General features: G+C 59.8%; 1 protein-coding gene across 1 annotated transcript in view; it reads left to right on the top strand.

Moving 5' to 3' along the window:
• CORO1C (coronin 1C) overlaps positions 1 to 7,769 on the top strand; it is an 81,370-nt gene extending 73,601 nt beyond the window's left edge. Inside the window, exons 8-11 of the mRNA XM_056114456.1 lie at positions 1,641 to 1,786; positions 4,127 to 4,184; positions 4,275 to 4,520; positions 5,612 to 7,769. Coding sequence (XP_055970431.1) covers positions 1,641 to 1,786; positions 4,127 to 4,184; positions 4,275 to 4,520; positions 5,612 to 5,731 — 570 coding nt within the window. The 3' untranslated portion in view covers positions 5,732 to 7,769. The remainder of the gene's footprint in view (positions 1 to 1,640; positions 1,787 to 4,126; positions 4,185 to 4,274; positions 4,521 to 5,611) is intronic.
• Positions 7,770 to 20,255: the final 12,486 nt, after the last annotated feature.

The following is a 20,255-nucleotide window of genomic DNA, read 5'->3' as shown; positions in this document are numbered from 1 at the left end:
CAGGAGATGATGTTTCAACATTCCTTTTTTTTTTTTTTCTTTTTTTCTTTTTGGGTCACACCCGGCGATGCCCAGGGTTTACTCCTGGCTCATGCACTCAGGAATTGCTCCTGGCGGTGCTCGGGGGACCATATGGGATTCTGGGGATTCAACCTGGGTCAGCCACGTGCAAGGCACATGCCCTCCCTGCTGTGCTGTCGCTCCAGTCCCATGTTCCTTACTTTCTTACAGGCTTAATTGTCCTGGCAGCAGGGGCCAGGGAGAGGGAGATTTTTTTTAATTATTACTACTGGTTTGTTGTTGTTTTGGTCCACACCTCTCGGTCTCAAGATTCACTCCCGGCTCTGAACTCGGGTCACTTAGTTTGGGCTTGGCAGACCCCGTGGGGTGCCGGGGATCGAACCCTGGTCAGCCTCCCGCGAGGCAAGCGCCCTCCCCGCTGTCCTGTGGCTCTGGCCCCTCCTGAGTGCACGGTGTCATGGAGATGATCTGTTTCTAGACACAGCTGCCGCCCTTGCCGGGTAAGCGGGGGCCGCGCTTCCTTCTTGAGCCGGTTGCCGGCCTGCAGGCCTGGTGACATATTTTTAGGTCAGTTCCTTAGAAACTGAGGTCTCGTCTGTTTTTCTTGAAAGTCATCTTGCCACACGAACGGTTGTTAAGTGTATCTTACCTGGCCACTGCTGCCATAGATTGTATCAAAACAAACAAGCCGCGATGCCCCAGCTGCAGTTACCACTCGGTGAGAAATCGTTCTGAGCACACGGGGAGCGGATGACGCTTCTCCCTCTGCCACAGACACCTCAGCCTTGGGGCAGGCGGGGATCCTGAGCCCCGAGTGGACGGGTGGGAGTGATGACTCAGGCCGGTCGTGACTTTCATCTGTGTCTGTGGCCCTGTCGCCGGGGGTGGGGGCCTTTATCGCCCGAGTTGATACAGGCACGTGATAATTAAGAGACTGAAGTAAGCAGAGCTAGAAATAACGGATGCAGAGTCAGGAAGTAGGCCTGCCTTCTCAAGTTGAAGGAGAGCCGCTCAAGTGGGCTTTTCTTTCTTTCTCTCTCTCTCTCTTTCTCTCTCTCTCTTTCTTTCTTTCTTTCTTCTTTCCTTCCTTCCTTCCATCCTTCCTTCCTTTCTTACTTTGCTCTTCGGGTCACCCTGGTGGTGCTCAGGGGTTATTCCTAGCTCTGCACTCAGGAATTACTCCTGCCAGTGCTCGGGGGACCCTATGGGATGCCGGGAATCGAACCCGGGTCGGCCACACACAAGGCAAACTCCCTCCCCGCTGTGCCGTCACTCCAGCCCATAAGGCGGGCTTTTCTCAAAGTGAAAACTTTCCCTTTCCCGCCCGCTCGTGCTCCAGGCCCCTGGGCGGCACTGCCCGGCACCCGTGAACCGTGTCACGTCCGCACTTGCCCCCGGGTAGTCTTTTGTCGGCTCGGTTTGGGGCGTTGAGACGGGGAAGGAATCAGTTTCTTCCTCTCTGCCTTCACTCGGAGGCCAGGTCAGTGACGTCACGTCTGACCTTCGGGAGGAAACCGCAGCGATTGCGTGAGACCGAGGGGTCAGCTGCGTCGCCAGGGCGAGAGCGCGGCAGCCGCCGTGCCGTCCCGCGCGACCCAGACCGTCTCCGTCTCTCCTAGGGCGACAGCAGCATCCGCTACTTCGAGATCACGGACGAGTCCCCCTACGTCCACTACCTCAACACGTTCAGCAGCAAGGAGCCGCAGCGAGGCATGGGCTGCATGTCCAAGAGGGGGCTGGACGTGAACAAATGCGAGATCGCCAGGTGAGGGGCCGGCCTCGGGGCCCGGAAGCCGCCTCTCGGGAGGCTGTGTGCGAGGGCGGGCAGGGCCTGTCCTTGCGAGTCCTTCGTCCCTCTCCATTCTCCGGATGTCCTTGGGAGCCCGGTGTCAAGAAATGGCTCTCCCCCTCCCGCCCCGTTAGAACAGCAGCACGTGCACTGTCCATGTGGCACCAGGTGACACTGACGCGCGGCTCTGGGCACACCGTCCGTGATCGGCATGTGGGCCAGAGCCATGGCACTGCGGGGAGGGCGTTGGCCTTGCACGCGGCCGACCCGAGTTCAATCCCCAGCACCCCATAGTGTCCCCCGAGCACCGTCAGGAGTGACTCCTGAGTGCAGAGCCAGGAGGAACCCCTGAGCATCACTGGGTGTGACCCAAAAAGAAAAAAAAATCAAGAATTGGCATCTTCTACATAAAAAGCAAGCTGATTCTTTGATCTTCATCTTCTCTTTTTGAAATCTTTTTTTTTTCCAGTTAAGGCACTGTGATCTCCAAAGTTGCTCATGGTTGCGTTTCAGACATGCAGGGGTCCAGCACTGGCCCTGCCACCAGTGTGCCCAGGCTCCCTCCCACCCCAAATTCTGTATTTCATTATGAGCAATGAAAGAAAGCTCTCACTGGTGATTCAAGTTTTGGTTTAAGGGGCCAGAGCGATAGCACAGCAGGGAGGGCTGCCTTGCACATGGCCGACCCAGATTCAACCCCTGGGCATCCCACATGGTCCCCCAAGCACCCCGGGAGTAATTCCTGAGTGCAGAGTCAGTAGTCAGCCCTGAGCATTGCCGGATGGGACCCAAAAAGCAAAACGAAACGAAGTTTTGGGTTAAGCCTGCATTTCTCACCTGAGGGCCACACGATGACGGTCCTGTCAATGCCTGATGTTGAGACCCAGGCCAACTGGTCAGGCAGGCAGGAAGAAGGCTGCAAGGGTGCGTGGGAGATAGGCTGAGAATCTGTTCTTAAGGTTGTGAGCAGCATTGGGGGACATTGATTAACAATACTAGCACCCCAAAAGCACCTTCCGGAAGTTCAGAGTTTCTCCTGTTCGAGTCAGACCCTGCTTAGCACGTTGGGCGGGGGCTTCTTCGTTGTTGGGTTTTTGATTCTGCCTGTTGGGCCACGTTTGGGGGTGCTTGAAGCCGCTCCCGCTGGTGTTGGAGATGGAGCCCAGGCCTCTGGCCTGCAGACCGCTGCCCGGGCCCTTTCGGCCGTCCCCCAGCGTGGGCAAGCGTGGCGTGTTGGAACAGCGCCTCTTCACAGCTTGCTGACTGCTCACCTCTCACCCAGGGCCTCCTCGTCCTGCTCTCGACACAATTTGGATCGCTTTGAATTTTTCTCTCTTTTGTGGAGCGATGGCACAGCGGGTACGGCGTTTGCCTTGCACACAGCCCACGCAGCCGACCCGAGTTCGATTCCTCCGCCCCTCTCGGAGAGCCCGGCAAGCTACCGAGAGTCTCTCGCCCGCACGGCAGAGCCTGGCAAGCTCCCCGTGACGTATTCGATGTGCCAAACACAGTAACAACAAGTCTCATGAAAGAGACGTCACTGGGCCCGCTCGAGCAAATCGATGAACAGCGGGAGGACAGTGCAACGCGGTGCAGTCATGAACCAGGTGTTTTGCTCGGACGCCAGATTTTTCGTTTCTCGCCTTTTCAGAAACCCAATTTGCATTTGCAAAGGCTCAGCCCCCTCAGGACAACAGACCAGCCTCCCAGTGGTCCAGACCACCTGCTGTGTCGGTGGTATAAGTGCTCCCCTGGGAACTGGGTGGTTTGTTTTATTTGGGGGCCACACCTGCTGTGTTCTACAAAATTACTCTTCGTTGGTGGTGGTTTGGGGGCCACACCCCGCGAGGTTTAGGGGTTCCTCCTGGCTGTGCGTTCAGGGATCACCCCTGGCGGACCATGTGGGATACCAGGAATCCAACCCGGGTCAGCTGTGTGCAAGACAGCGCCCTCCCCACACTCTGGCCCTTGGTGATTGAGTGTGTGTGCCATGTCCCCCCACCCACACACACCCCGCGAGTCATTGTCATGGTGGTGTTTCCTGAAGCGCTCCACTGCCCAGGGGCCGTTGGGGTTGGACACTTCCCGAATGCACGGTCCTCTCTCCACCCTCACCCCTGCCTCCCATCCCCCTTGTCCCAGCATAGCTTCCCGTGGCTCCCGTTGGCGTTTCCACCTACAGCAGAAACACGGGGCTGGTGGGGTGAGGCGGAGTGCGAGGCATTTCCACCCACGCGACACACGGCCGGCGAGTCGCTGTTGTGCGGTTTGATTTCCCCTTCACTCACGGCCACTTTCCTTGTTTTCTCTTGGAAGATTCTTCAAACTGCACGAGAGGAAGTGCGAGCCCATCATCATGACCGTCCCCAGGAAGGTAGGTGCCCCCGTCCTCGAGACGGCAGCCGCGGGTCCCCCAGGCCGCCTTCCCTGGGCTGACGGGTCTCTCCCCGAATGTCTCTCGCAGTCCGACCTCTTCCAAGACGACCTGTACCCGGACACCGCGGGGCCGGAAGCCGCGCTGGAGGCGGAGGAGTGGTTCGAGGGCCAGAACGCAGACCCCATCCTCATCTCCTTGAAGCATGGCTACATCCCTGGCAAAAACAGGGACCTCAAGGTGGTGAAGAAGAACATCCTGGATAGCAAGCCCTCGGCAAACAAGAAGTGTGACCTGATCAGCGCCCCCAAGAAAACCGCAGACACGAGCAGTGTGGTGAGTCCCATCGCCGGGCGAGGAGGCGTGTGGCTGGGTCTCCGGCTTCCCTTCCAGGCCTGGGTCCCACGGGTCCCACGGGTCCCGTCCCTCCTGTGGACCAGCCAGACTTGATTCTGGTGACCCCCCCAGGATGGGGGTCATGCCGCCCCTCTGAGTTTGGGGGTCACGTGCCTTCTTGTGTGTACGATTCCTGGGGGAGAAGACCGCCACCTGCGTGTGAACAGGAGCCTCTGATGAGCCCGTGGGCACGAGGAGAGACTGTGAGAAGGGGCCGGGGCGATAGCACAGTGGGGAGAGCGTTTGCCTTGCACGCGGCTGACCCAGGTTCGATCCCCGGCATCCCATATGGTTCCTGAGTGCAGAGCCAGGAGTAACCCCTGAGCCTCGCTGGGTGAGACCCATAAAAGCAAAAGTAAATAAGGAGAGAAAGGGGTAACTTGCGGGGGAGGGGGGAGGCAGCACCCCCTGAGGTCAAGGGGAGGAACTGCATGGCCCAGGCTGGGGAAACAGTCTCTCCCGGACCGTGCCCACCTACCTCCGGGTCAGGCAGAGTGAAACATGGCACCTTCCCGGGCGCCGGGAGGAACTGACTCGGGAGTGAGGTGCAGCGCCACGGGACGGCAGGCTGGTGCTGAGGGGAGGGGCCCCGGCAAGAACCATTTCGCGGTGTGGTGGGCACCAAGGCCTGGCACTGCCGGCACAGGGTTCAGACCCAGAAGGGGCCCCGGGGCGGGTGGGCGTGGCCGGGCAGGAGCGGGAGGGGGCACAGCGCTGCTGGAAGGGGCCCCCCTTCCAGGCTGCAGCCCTGCTGGCCACGTGACCGGGGCGGGGGCAGAAACCGCTGGTGGGGGCGAAGGTCTGGGGAGCGGGGGCAGCACGTGAGACGCTCGGTCCTGCAGCGCAGCGATCGGCCCCACTGACGCCATCTCGGTGTTGGGCCCCTTGACGCCCGGCCAGGCGGCTGGGGAATGGCCTCCTGGGACCGGAGGCCTTTCCACCGTCCAGACTCTGTTTCCCGCCTCTCAGTCCGCCTTCCCGTTCACCGCCCGCCCCTCTGCCCCCCGCCCCTTCTGCTTTTGTCTCCGCAGCAAAGCGAAGCCAAGCTGGACGAGATTTTAAAGGAGATCAAGTCGATCAAAGACACGATCTGCAGTCAGGACGAGCGGATCTCCAAGCTAGAGCAGCAGATGGCCAAGATCGCAGCCTGAGGCGCCGGCCTCGCCCCACCCCACATGGGAGCAAGAACTCGTGCCGGTCGCTCGGAGGGGACGTCCACCTCGGCCGTCAGCCAGCCACAGGCCACGTTCCAGCGGAACTCGATTCGTCTCTCAAATTTGCGGAAACAAAATGTGATTTCAAAGCTGAGCTTTTTATCGGAAAGCTTTTTTTTTCTTTTCCTCCTGATGTTTTAAGTGTTAATGTGACTCCTGAACTCTTGACAAAAGTGCGTTGAAAATCCCATTCCATTCTGAATTTTAGGAAACCAACCCATTCTGATTCGGTGTCATGCCCAAGTTTTTTATTTTAACAAATAGGGACCAAGGCCACGTTGCTTTTTATATTTTCTTTTTCTTTTCCCCCTCTTCACGTTGCCAAAACCAAAAGTAGCTTTTATTTTTTTTCTTTGCTTTTGCTACTTCGCAGTATTCGTGTGTGGGTTTTTTTCCTTCTCTCGATTTTTGAAAGGGACAACACTGTGTATGTTTATAAACTCAATGCAGATAAGAGATTCTTTTGTACGAACACTCGTCCGAGGACTGTCTGAGCGGTGGCTGCCCTGGGCAGCCGGGGACGGGGGCCCCTGCGGGTTCCTCGCGCCTCCCCTCCCGTGTCAGGGGGTCGGCTCCCTCCCCCGAGCTCGGAGCTGCGTTCCTTTCCTTGCTCGCTCTCTCCGCCGGAAGCCGGGTGGTCCTGCCAGAGCGGAACGTGGCCTCTTGCCTAGCCTGTGCCCCGGCCGGTCCCGGTCTGCCTTGAGCTCACCGGAATCTCCACCGTTTGTCCCCCCACCCCCACCCCCGCCACGCAGACCCCCGCACACTCATCACTTGAAACAGCACATTTCCGGGTTGGGTCGACACTTGACTAGGGTGCCCGGGACGAGGGCTCGTCTCGCCCGTTTGTCAGCAGCTTGTCTCGCTCTTGGGTGCAAAGCCGGGGGGCTTGGAGGGGAGCAGCCCCGCCCCTCTCCCTCCCCTCCCGCCCCCCAGCCCCACCCCGAGGCCCTCCACCAGCAGTGCCCCCGCCCGCCCTTCCTCCTGCCTCCAGCCGAGACGGGAAGGAGCATTCCCAGGGGCGCAGAGCTCGGCCTGGGCCCCGCCCACCCCACCCTGCGGCTTGCCCCAGGGGCCGTAGCAAAGCACAGACACCCCCCAGACCGGGGGTCCAGAGACGGCTCTGCTCCCCCCTCCCAGCCTCCACTAGCTCTGATTTCTCCGTTCCCACGTTCTCATCTTGCATGCTTGACGGACACGATGTAAAGGTGTTTGTGTTTTGGAAGGGACGCCAGTCAGTGGCCGAACACTGAACAAAACAGTGCCATGGGGACCAGGCGGGAACCCGTCACACAGTCCGGTCAGGGTCAGGGTCGGGCCGTGTCCCGGGGACCAGGATGCAGTGGCACGTGGCAAACTCAGGTCGGAGCGCGGCCGGGCTGGGGGAGGGGGCGGGGTGGGACGGCCACCTAGGAAAGGTACCGTGTTCTTGACCGATAACGGGATCACTGCCTCCCGTGTCAGGGCATCTGAATGTGTGATGTGGTTTAGTGTGTGTGTACGTGTGTGTTTTTTATATTGAAGTGGATAATGAGATGTAAAGAAAACAATGATTACCGTGGCGACCGCGCCTATACGAGTCTATCAGTGTGATCTAATCAAGGACCTGCTTCGTTTTTAAGGTTCTGAGGTTCTGATGACAAATTTTTTTTCCTTCTTTTTAAGTGTTGGTGGTGAAACACCGGAGGGACTTGGTTCAAAGAGAAGAGGGCGGGGTGGGGGCGAGGGAGACGGTGCCGCGGTCTTAGCGTGTAGCCTCGGATAATTTAATGACGGATGCCCGGCCAGGCTGTCTGGTGCCTGAAGCATTGTGGATTACTTCTCCTGTTTTGTCTCTTCTTCCCCCCAAAAGCCGTGCTGTCCCAGAGGAGAGCCTGTGAATCACTCTAGATCGGCTCTTATAGAGCGGCCTCGTATTCTGGCGAAAACAAAAAACTCTTGCTTCCATTTTCAGAGATTAAAGAGAAATCATTGATTACAAAACGGTGTGCGCGTCTCTCTCCCTCTTCCCCGTCTGCATGCTGACGTGTCCTCTGAGGACGAGTGCCAGGGATGCGTGGGCCCCCTCCCCTCGGCACACGGGGGACATCCGAGGGGCTCCTGGGGAGGGACGCACTCCCCTCCCAGGCCCCGGCTGGCCACTGCCTCTGACGCCTGCCCCCAGCCTTGTCCAGGCTGGGCCCCCAGCACGCTTTCTACTCTCTCAGCCCCGGTTCTTTTTTTTTTTGCTTTTTGGGTCACACCCGGCGATGGTCAGGGGTTCCTCCTGGCTCGTGCGCTCAGGAATTACCCCTGGTGGTGCTTGGGGGACCCTATGGGATGCTGGGAATCGAACCCGGGTCGGCCGCATGCAAGGCAAACGCTCTCCCCGCGGTACTATCGCTCCAGCCCCTCTCAGCCCCTTTTCTTATCCCGAAAGTGGGACACGCAAGGCCAAGGTGGTCACTCAACCCTCACTCCCAGGGGCTTCCCACAGACACTTGTTTCCTCCAAAGAAAAGTCTCATGGCCTGACTGTGGCTTTTCCACCATAATTTCAGCGGGAGAATTTCTTCTTTTCTATTTTTCCTATTTTTTTGGAGGGTGGGCATTTTTGGGTCACACCCGGCAATACTCAAGAGGTTACTCCTGGCTCTGCACTCAGGAATCACTCCTGGCAGTGCTCAGGGGACCATATGGGATGCTGGGAATCGAACCCGGGTCGACCGCATGCAAGGCAAACCCTCTACCCATTGTACCATTGCTCCAGCTTCTCTCGGGAGAATTTCAGGGTGAAGTGGTCTCTCAGCTCCCGAAGTGATGAAGCAGGCGCCTCCTATCCCCACACCCAGCCTCTGGACGTGAGCGTGAGCAGGACAGGCACTGGCGGAGCGCCCGCCCTCAGACACCCCGAGTGGCCGCGGTCTGACCGCCAGACCCCAGGTTCGTGGGCCGCCGAGCGGCAGGATGTGGCCGTTGGCAGCTGCCCTGTGCAGCCTCCCAGCTCCCGGTCAGGGAGGAGGCGCGTGGCCCCCAGGGTGCGCGGCTGGTGTCTGCCTGCCAGAAACGGACCTCGCGTCCGCCCCAGACGCCAGCGGGGGAGAAGTTCTGCTTCAACTTTCAACGGCCACTTCCCTTGCCGGGCTTGGTGAGGGGCCGGTGCCCGGGAGGGCGTCTCGTGGGCGTGCGTCCACGTCAGGTCCCTCTCAGCGGCCCTTTCTGCAGCAGGTCCGGAGTCCTCCTGCCGGCTGCCGGTCAGCGGCCAGCCTCCTCCAGGACACAGTTTGCTGCTGTGAGCAGAGGGAGCGTTTCCAGAGGCAGCTGGGCCCAAGCCAGGCGGCATCTGTGCACTCACCGTTGGTCCTCAGCCCAGGAAACCAAACGGAGCCCGGTTCATCTGTTCCATTGATGTGTAACAATGTGCAGCTTAATCATTTTAAACGTATCGAGGAAGGGGAGAGAGGACAGAGGGTGGGCACTTGCTTTGCACACGGCCCCAGTTTCATCCCTGGGACCACCCTGAGCACAGCTAAGAGTGATCCCTGAGTGCTGAGCCAGGAGTAAGCCCTGAGCTCAGCCAGGTGCCACCCCCCTCCCCCCCCCCAAATAGTATCAGATAGGAAACTTTTGACTGAGAACAAGAAGGAAAAAAAAATTTTTTGTCTTTGGAGGGAGGGCCACACCTGGCAGTGCTCAGGGGTTACTCCTGGCTCTGAGTCAGGAATCGCCCCTGGAGAGGCGAGCACCCAGGCCAGAGGGGACACCCTTGTCCCTCGAAGTGTGCCAGTAGTGGGGCTCGAATTGTAACCCAGAACCTGCACCCGTGTGCGGCCACCGCCTCCCCCGGGTACTGACGGGGGTGGGGGCTGGCAGCTGCCAGTTAATCTCCCTTTTCTTAGTGTGTCGGACCCGTATCTCAGCCTCCGATTCTAAACGCCCAGGAGGGCCGTCTGGCTGCCCAGACACATCAGGCCAACTGTCCACTAGTTTTTCTCAATCAGAAGACCCCCTAAACTCCCCAAAATAAAGGGGAACAGGAATCACGCCTGGAGGTGCATGGGCATGGGATGCCAGGGATCGAACCCTGGTTGGCCGTGTGCAAGGCAAGCGCCCTACTCACTGGCCCCCAAGTAGGAAACATTTAAAACACAGATCCACGGGGCCAGAGAGAACAGAACAGGCCACACACAGACTTGGCATGTGGAAGCCATGGGCTTGGCCCCCGACACCTGTCATCCCCTGAGCATCAAAAAATTGCGAAACATGGTTGACTGTGACTTTTTCAAAGTATGTCTATTTGACCACAGCTTGAAAGGGTTTTATTTCTGGGTATCAGGTGCCCCCATGGTACCACAGAGTCTCAGATGTCCTCAGAAAAGCAAGACTCGGCCTTGTGAAATGAGCCACAGGATGGGCGGGCTTTCTCCTGTCCATCATCTATCAAGACCCTTGGAAATCAGTGCCAAGGGATGGATATTTTCAGGAGACCGGGGTTGGGGTCGAGGGCTCTTAAGCCTCTCAGAACGCCAACGACCAGCATTTCAAGACAGTCTAGGGATTTGATCCATGACCTTGACTGTGGGTCAGCAGAATAATATCACTGCCCCAGAACAGACTGGCTTGGGTTCCCCTGGTTTCAGCATATTTGGATACTAAGAACAGATTCCTAAGTCAAAGTCAACTCCAACTGCTTGGTGAGTGTCGTTTTTACTTAACTGGATTTTTTCTAAAATAATCCTACAACTATTTTTATTCTCACAAAACTGTCAGAGTTAATAAATGACTCCACTGGGGCCAGAGCGAGAGTAGGCAGGGTAGGGTGCTTGCCTTGGACAGAGCCGGCCCAGGTTTGATTCCCGGCACTGCCAGGAGTGATCTCAGAGCACGGCCAGGAGTAAGCCCTGAGTACCAAAACCAAAAGTGAATCAATTTCTGACGCAAGCATCATAGATCAGTAGGGAATTGTCAGGAGTGGCTCTGGAGACAGGAAGTTTGTAGAACCTTAGGTGACATCAAGGTACATTCTCTTTTTTTTTTTTCTTTTCTTTTTGGGCCACACCTGGTGAGGCACAGGGGTTACTCCCAGCTCTGCATTCAGGAATTACTCCTGGCGGTGCTCAGGGGACCAGACGGGATACCGGGGATTGAACCCCGGTCGGCCGTGTGCAAGGCCAACGCCCTCCCCGCGGTGCTATTGCTCCAGCCCCTCAAGGCACATTCTTAAGTGGTCAGTAGCTAAATGGAAAGTAGGAGAGGGAGAGTATGGGGGACGGGTAAGAGGCAGGACTGACGTGTCGCTGACTCCAGTCAGATCCCAAGCACTGCCTGCAGTGACCCCCGAGCTGTTACTGCCAGGAGCGGCCCTCGAGCACCACCAGGTGTGACCCCAAAACCAAGATTTTAAAAAGTGAAAAAAGACTTTGTTTTTCAAACTTAGAAGAAAAGATAATCCTCTAACAGAGTGAGGAAAACATTTCAAGTCCCCAAGCAATTAGGCTAAATCACAAAGGAAAAGACGGCTTACCTAGTTACGTAAGCATGGAATCCGTGGAAAACAACGGAGCCCTTGGAGGCCCAAGGCAACGTGGCAGCCAGATTTCTCCTGGGGGCTGTCTGAGAGCATCACACACACACACACACACACACACACACACTGGGACACACACACGCCCTGGGACAGACACACATACACACATCCTAGGACACACACATCCTAGGACACACACCCCCTGGGACACACACCCTGGGACATACACAGCCTGGGACACATGCTGGGACACACCTTGGGGCACACACATACATACACATCCTGGGACACACACAAACGCACCCTGGAACACACACATCCTGGGACATACACACACCCTGGTCTGTCACACGTAGAAGCGGAAGGTGTTGGCACGGGGACGATCATAGCGTGTTTTCTAGGACATCCCCAGGTGCAAATCTTTTGAAAAGGCGAAGGGCGGGAGTAGGAGCCTCTGGGGACCCACAGGCAGACGGGGGAGGCAGCGGCTGGAGGTGTTGGGCCGGGATGCGCGGAAGCCGTGCGGGGAGCTGGCGCCGTGCTCCCCTTCCCTTTGGTGCTGGGACCGGCCCAGGGAGTGCCCGGGGGGTCACTCTGGGGGGGCTCCGGAGACGGAGAGGTACTGAGCTGGAACCCAGGGGTCCCATGGTAGGAGGGGGAGGTGCCCGCCCGGCCACCTGCGGAATTGATAACAGTAGTTCTGCTTCGTTGTGTAGAAATGAGACTGCGAGGGAGAACTGATACAGAGAGCGCAGGTTGGTCGTGGGGCTTGGGTGGGGGTGACGTTAGTTAGGCAAGGAGCTCTGCTTTGGGGGCAGAACTCTCGTGACGGACCTTGGAAGGCAGTGCCAGTCCCTCTGTCCAGGGAGCCAGGGGTCAGGGGACGGAACGCCCGCCAGCCCTCCACCTGGAAGGCAGTGAAGGGGGAAGTGAGCCTCTCCTGTTGACCACGGGTGCCGGGAACTGTTGGCGGTGGCTTGCGGTGGCGTCTCCCCCACAGCCGTCCCGGAGTCTCTACACTGTCACAAAGGCGGACAGACTATAGGCTTGGCGTAGCCCTGCGGAGAGACGACCCTTCGGCATTCAGTGTCCCTCCACCTGCGGGCTGCCCCTGTCCCTGTGGGTAGGCCCGCGGGCTGGCAATTAGATCCACGGCCCCTGGGATATTCCGAGTGACTATCACGTTCAAGAGGGGACCACGGTGGGAGACTAGGGGGACAACCAGTAGGACGGGGGGCCCAGGAAGGAAATAGGGCAGAAGGGGTCCGTGGTAGGGGGAAGATGGAGAAATCCCGGGGACAGAGGTGCGGCTGGAGGGAGCCATGGGGGCGCTGGAGAGGTGGCAGGCACAGGGCTCAGGGTGCTCGGCTCAACGCCCCAACCCGGGTCAGATCCTGGGCGTCCCAGACAGTCCTCCGAGCCCACCAGGAATGATCCCTGAGCACAGAGCCAGGAGTCAGCCCTGAGCACTGCCGGGTGTGTCGAACAACCAAAAGAGCCACAGAGTGTTTCCAAGTGGAGCAACGAGGAGCTCAGGTGGGGGTCGCCCACACCTGTGGGGGGTGGTGGGGGAGGGGGAGCCTGTGTCTGAGGCCCCGGGTCGCCTCCCTTCCCTCAGCCCTGCCACCCCCATCACCCCTCGATCCCCACCGGGCTCGGCGCTGGGCAGAGGGGATCCCCAGGGAGCAGGGAGAGGCCGGGCAGACGGCGGTGCCCCGGGGCAGAGCCACCAGCCCTCCGCTGAGCTGCCAGGCTGTGCCCATGAGGCCTGAGAAGCGGGAAGTTGCCCCTCGACAACAGGAAGTTGCTGCAGGTCCATTTCCGGCCCGAGAGGCTGTTCGGATCGCAGGAGGCGATAAAGCCCCTTCTGGGTGACAGCCGGACTGTTGACTGCAGCCCGCAACGCCCGTTCCCACAGCGACCGACAGTTCTCATCTGCGGTTTCTCGGCAGGGAGGGGGCAGCAGGTGCCACCGGGGCGAGGCCGAGATTCCCGGGCGGGGCCTGATCGTGGGCGCTGCAGCACCTCCTGTTCCCGCTTCCGCTGCCAGGGGACCGTTTTCCAGAAGCGTCTCTCAGGGCTCTGGAGGAGCGAGGCAGATGCCCCTCTCGGCTGGCCGCCACCTCCGCGACCCTCGACTTAACCTGCCGGGGGCCCGTCGAACGTGGACAGGCAGGCGGCTCCTGTCTCTCCCAAGCTGGAGCCCTCCAGCTGGTGTGGGCGCCCCTCACCCCTGACGCGGAGAGAGGCAGAGAGGACGGGAGAGACCGAGGACCAGGGTCCGGCTCCTGGGCGCAGGGAGGCCCGCACGTCCCCTGGGCTCCGGGGCGCAACTTCCAGTTGGTTTCAGTTTGACTCCAGGAGAGAGAGCTCGGCAGGCCGGGCCCCTCGGCTGGGGGTTTTGGTGCTGGTTGGACAGAGTCCACTGACACGACAGTGGGGGCTCTGGGCTTTCTCTCCTCCACTGACTGGACTCGCCCAGAAGCACGCCCAGGCTCTGCGGGCCAGCCACGCTGGTCATCACAGCGCCGAGTCCAGCTCGCTGCCACCTGCTCTAGGCTGTCCCCAACCCAGCAGCCCCCAAAGAGTCGTCAGGGTAGGTGGGCAAACCCAGCCTGCTCGGAGCTTCTCTGCAGCCCCCCAAGTAAGAAGACTTCGTATCTGTGTGGATAATCTGGGAAAAAGCAAAAGTGAAAAAAATTCCAGGGTTGGGGCTGGAGCCATAGCACAGCAGATAGGGCGTTGACCTGGCACGTGGCCAACCCGGGTTCGATTCCCAGCATCCCATATGGTCCCCCGAGCACCGCCAGGAATAATTCCTGAATGCAGCGCCAGAAGTGACCCCTGTGCATCGCCGGGTGTGACCCGAAAAGAAAAACAAAAGAGAGAGAGAGAGAGAGAGAGAGAGAGAGAGAGAAGTGCTTGTCATAGGAGAGGTGGGGTGGGAGGGAACAGGGACACTGGTGGTGGGAAAGGGGCAGGTATTGACACATTGTGTCTCTGAAATCCAGTCATAGGCCACTTGGTAACTGTATCTCTCACTGTGATTCAATTAAAAAATAATTTCTTGGGACTGGAGTGATAGCACAGCGGGGAGGGCGTCTACCTTGCACATGGCCGACCTGGGTTCGATTCCCAGCATCCCATAGGGACCCCTGAGCACTGCCAGGAGGGATTCCTGAGTGCAGAGCCAGGAGGAACCCCTGTGCATCGCCGGGTGTGACCCCCCACCAAAAATAATTCCAGGGTGCCAGAGCCGTAGTAGAGCAGATTGGGCGCTTGCTCTGCACACAGCCGACCCTGGTTCGATCCCCGGCACCCCACATGATCCTCCAAGCCCCACCAGGAATGATCGCCTGGCGCGGAGGCAGGGGTAAGCCCTGAGCACTGCCAGGTGTGGCCCCCAAACAACAAAACAATTATTTTTCAATTTATGTTCACTCCATTCGTCCCTGTCGCGTGCGAGTGTAGCCCAATGACATCTGTTTGCTCGTTCCAGGAGCACGAAGAGCCTCAAACCGGTCGTGCAGGGTCTTTTTTTGTTCACAAAAAAAAAAAAACGCTGGATTCCATAAAATAATTTATTTTTTTTTAAATGTAGTGGATGGGACTGGAGCAATAGCACAGCGGGGAGGGCGTTTGCCTTGCACGCAGCCAACCCGGGTCCGATTCCCAGCATCCCATATGTTTCCCCAAGCACCGCCAGGGGTAATTCCTCAGTGCAGAGCCAGGAGTCACCCCTGAGCATCGCTGGGTGTGACCCAAAAAGCAAAAAATAAAAATAAAAATGTAGTGGAAATCACAGGGTTACAGTAGTGTTAACATTTATGCTTTGGCTGCTTTTTTTGGGGGTTTTGGTTTTGTGTTTGGACCATGGCCAGCAGTGCTCAGGAGTCACCACAGAGATGCCGAGATAGAGCTGAGGTTGGCTGGTGCAGGGGGAGCACCGTAGGCCCTGCACAAGCTTTCCAACATTTATGCTTTTGAAGGACGAGCTTACCACACCTCCACCCTTTCGGCTGGTTTGCTTTGCTTTGGGGACCACACCCATCTGTGCTCAGGGCTGCCGCCTGGCCCGTGCGTGGCAGTGGCGGGGACCCTTTGGACTGAGCGCCAGGCGTCTAACAGGGCGCAGCCACGTCCAGGGCAAGCGTCCTCCTGCCACACTGTCGCTCGGGCCCCACATCACCCATTTTTAATTTTATTTTATTCTTATTTACTTTTGCTTTTTGGGTCACACCCAGTGCTGCTCAGGGCATGCTCCTGGCTCTGCGCTCAGGAATTCCTCCTGGCGGTGCTCAGGGACAATATGGGATCCCGGTGATCGAACCGGGTTGGCCGCATGCAGGCAAATGCCCTCCCCGCTGTGCTACCGCTCCAGCCGCCACCCCTTTTTTTTTTTTTTTTTTTTGCGAGTGTCCCCTCTGTCTGCTTTCACTTCACCCTGTGGAGCTGGGGAGTTGCCATAAGGTGAAACCGGCATTTTAGACCTAAATTCTCGACGATTCCTCATCACACAAGTCAGAGCCAAACTCTCCCCAGCCAGCTGCCCCCGGATGGGGTCTGGCCGGAGTCGACTCCGTGAGGACGGGACCTTGGGCGCCAACCCCTGGGGACCTGGGGAGGCAGGAGTGAAGTGTTGAAGGGATGATCGCTCAGCATCACTGACCCAAGACTGCTCCCCTCCACAGCCCTCACCCCCAGCCAGGCCGGTGGGCGACAGAGGCACGGGAACAGCTGTGACGCACGCCTGGGGGTCCGAGACGGGGCCAGTGCAGAGCCGGGGGCCCTGGCGGAGAAGGGCCGCCGAGACCCCGCTGCCCTGGGCCCTAGCCAAGCTCACACGCTTTCCCAGAGTCCTGGGGACCCTTCAGCCCCTTCATGCTGGTTTTGTCTGCGAGCCGGAGTCAGTCCCAGGCCGTCTGTCCTGCACAGGACACCCCGAGTGCGTGTGCGGCCCCCGGGGCTGGGGTGCAGGTCAGAAGCTGGGCATGGACGGAGCACAGAGGTAGCCAGTCGGCTGGTCCACTGACCTGGGGGCCAGAAGGACGTGGCGGGGGGCGGTTTCCTTTCCCTTGGGGGGACGGGGCAGGAGTGGCTGTTCCCTGCCATCTCCCCTGGGCTGGCCGCTGGGTCCACACCTGAGGCTGTTCCCCTGGAGAAGGGGAATCGAGCCTTGGCCACAGGAGCGACCGTTTCCCACAGGGGGGATGTGGGCGCAGTCCTGAGCCCTCCGGGGTGGAAGAGGATGTGGGGGCCGCAGGGCAGGGGCGTCTGGGGTGAGGGACGCTGCAGGCAACTGGACGCGAGCCCCCTCTCCCCCGGCCCAGGCTTCATGAGGTCACGTGGGCAGTAGGTGGCCAGGGGTTCCTCCGGGCTGGGTGACGGGGGCCGTGCGTGCTGGGGACGGAATCACTCACGGGGCTCTCCCCAGCCCCTGCTCTCACTCTTGCAGGACTTGGCTTGGGTTGGAGCAAAGGCCGCCTTGTGGGGCCATCTGAAACCCAGGCGGGAAGGGAGCCCCGGCCTCTGCGGGCCCCACCCTGTGCCACACCCTGGGGGCAGGGAGGCTCCTGGGGCCGCTGCCATGACTCGAGGCCAACACAGTGTTTTTTGTTTTTGCTTTTTGGGTCACACCCAGCCTATGCTCAGGGGTTCCTCCTGGCTCTGCACTCAGGAATCAGTCCTGGCAGAGCTTGGGGAACCATATGGGATGCTGGGAATCGAACCCGGGTTGGCCGCGTGCAAGGCAAACGGCCCTACCCACTGTGCTATTGCTCCAGCCCCACCAACCCATTTTTTAATACCTATTTTTCATTTTTAGGGAAATGGGATCAGTCAAACAGGAAGTGAGCCGCTGAAGGGAGAGGGACCATTGTGGGTCCCTGGGGAACCGCATACATGCTCCGGCCTCAGCTCCACGTGGCCCCGGGGACAGCCCTCACCCAGCCAGTCCCTCCACGGGGCCACGAGCCTTTCCTGGCCCCATTTCCCAAGTCACTGCGGAGTTGGCAGCTCGGCCACTGACTTGGGCCACCGTAGGCTTCCTCTGACTCTGTGCTGCCAAATTCCCTGGGGCTCGAGGGGGTGGGGCAGCTCCCCCTGGGCCCCCTCACCCAGAAACAGCCAGGAGCAAAGGCAGCCAGAGAAGCCCTGGCCTGGAGGGAGGGCACAGGCCGTGCACGTGCAGGGCCTGGGGTGGGAGTCAGCCCCCCGCCCCCCACACACACACAGGAGAAATGACTTTTTTTTTTTTTTTGAGTCACACCTGGCGATGCACAGGGGTTACTTCTGGCTCTGCACTCAGGAATTACTCCTGGCAGTGCTCAGGGGACCCTATGGGATGCTGGGAATCGAACCCGGGTCGGCCGCGTGCAAGGCAAACGCCCTACCTGCTGTGCTATCGCTCCAGCCCCATGACATTTTTTCATTGTGTGTTTGGGCCACACCCGGCAATGCTCAGGGCTGACTCCTGGGCTCAGGTATCACTCCTGGCGGGGCTCTGGGGCTTGTACGAGGATCGAACAAGTCATGTGCGAGGCTGTTCTATCACTCTGGCTCCCAGAAATAACATGTTATTTATTTATTTTGCTTTTTGGGTCACGCCCAGCGATGCACAGGGATTCCTCCTGGCTCTGCACTCAGGAATCACACCTGACGGTGCTCAGGGGACCTTATGGGATGCCGGGAATCGAACCCGGGCCGGCTGCGTGCAAGGCAAACGCACTCCCCGCTGTGCTATTGCTCCAGCCCCAACCAGAAATACAATTTTAAAAGAAACATAGGGCTAGAGAGAGCACAGGTGTGATGGTAACACGCCTTGTAGCAGCCGACCCCAGTCTGTTCCCTGGCACTGCCTCTGGGGGTGGCCTCAGCCTCCCTGCGTGCAGCTCCAGACCCCGTTGGCTGAAAACCACCGAGTATGGGGGTGGGGGGGACTCCTCCTAGCCGTCCGGTGGAGGCTTCCCTCTCTGCCAGTTATGGCCAAGAAATCAAGAAGAGGCCGTTCCATAGTGCTGCAGGTGCTGGGCCAGCCCTGCGCAGTGGCTGTTGCTGGCGGTGGGCCGGCCCTGTGCAGGGGCTGTGAAGCCAGTGTGGCCCTCCAAGTGCTCATGCATCGTGATGGGAGCGAGAGCGTCTGTGCAGACGGCTATGGGCGTGTGCAGGTAAGGACAGTGACACGGGGGGCGTGAGGGTCTGCAGCTCTCTACCTGGGGCCCGATGAGCCGCACTCCCGCTCTGGGTTGGGGCCACTTCACTCCTCCGGAACAAGGCAGCTGGGACCCCAGGCCCAGGACCCCCTTTACCAGACCCCCAGCCTCACCCTGGTTCCCAGGCTAGCCCAGGTCTTCACTCTAGCACCGAGAGGAGCCAAAGGCCTCCCGGCTTGGCCGATGATGATTCCCGCCCTGCAGCTGCTCACGGTGTAGTGGACAATCACGTCCGGGGCAGCTGGACCCTCCATGCACCTTCAGAGCACAGAGCCAGGGGTCAGCCTTGGGCACTGCCAGGCATGGCCCACTGCCCGCCTCCAGCACGCCGGGCCAGGGGGAGGTGCCTGATGATTTGGTGCCCTGGCGGTGCCCAGGGCCACACCTGAGATGCTCAGGGCAGCCGTGCAGCGCTGGGGATCCAACTTGGGGCCTGGCGCTGCCGCACAAGCTCTCTCTGCACCCCTGTTGGACCCCGGATGGCGTTTCTCAAGTCTGGGCTGTGCTCTGCGCCTGGATGCGGAAACTGGTCCCATCTGAACATGTGAATCCCTGGACATCCATGAGATGCGGTTTCCTGCCCAGGGCCTGGACCCTGACCCAAACCACTTTAGCCGTAGGGGTCCCCCCCGGCCAGCAGCTGAGCGAGCCATGCCAGAGAGAGCCTTCCCCGCCCTTCCCGACGCCTGGGTCCCAGGACACAGGCCATCAAGGGGGGACCCTTGGATGGTGCCCAGGAGGTCAGGGACTGCCCAGCCATACTTGGTCTGGCTGTGGGCAGCAGACATGCCCAGCCATGAGGACGCTGCTGGGTCCACACTGTGTGCCAGAACAGACTCCCTGTCCCTTCCTGCTGGCCTCAGAGTCCTGTCTCCAACCATGCCCTGGACCCCGTAGACTCTGTATGGGTCACCTGGGTCACTCCTGGCTCCGCGTCCGCGTGACGGAGAGGAGACTTGCCAGAGGAGGAAACTGAGGCTCAAGAGACAGAGGAGGAAACTGAGGCCCACTTGTGCAGGAGCCCATAGCTCTCCCAAGGACCGGGAACTGGCCCCTCGTCCACCCACCTACTGTGGGCCCTGAAAGTGCCATCTCGGGGGCCCCCACTCAGCCCTGGGCAGTGCCCCCACCCGCCCCCTTCTCAGGGGATTCTCCGTTCTGGGACGCCCCATGTCTCAGACGGAGCACTGAGGCCTGGGGGCACAGTCACCCCTGGGCACCTCCTCTATTAGCTGTGGCCCCATCTCTGCTTCCAGAGGAGCTGCCGTGTGTCGGGGGTGGGGGCACTCCAGCCATCCAGGGGGCCCCTGGGAACCCACGACAGGGGCGGTCAGGCCTCCAAGGGGCCTCAGTTTCCCCACCTGTCCAGTGGGGATGAGGGGGCCGCCACGGTTGCAGCTCCCTGCAGTTGGGGTGTGGCTCTGCCCCTCCCCCCGCCATGCAAACCCCAGGCTGTGGACCCCCACCTCTTCCTTCACCCCCGGGGGGCACCGGGCCCTCACTGCCCCGCTCACCCAGTCCCCGCCCCTGCCCACCTTGGCGCCCCGTGTCTTTTCTGTGACTCTGCCACCCCTGTGGAGGTGCAGGAGGCCCGGGAGAGCCCAAGTCGGCTGGCTGATGAGTGGGGTTCGCCCTCCTGGCACTGCCCACGAGCACCCCCAGAGGCTCACAGACCCCCGGTGGTGGAGATCCACACGGATGGGCCACCACGGGGCCACAGCCGGGCCCTGGGGAAGTGCCAGGAG

This window comes from Sorex fumeus, unplaced genomic scaffold (genome assembly GCF_029834395.1).
Source record: "Sorex fumeus unplaced genomic scaffold, SorFum_2.1 ptg000025l, whole genome shotgun sequence".
Taxonomy (NCBI): domain Eukaryota; kingdom Metazoa; phylum Chordata; class Mammalia; order Eulipotyphla; family Soricidae; genus Sorex; species Sorex fumeus.
The sequence above is the reverse complement of the archived record's forward strand: the minus strand, read 5'-3'. Positions and strand labels throughout refer to the sequence as shown.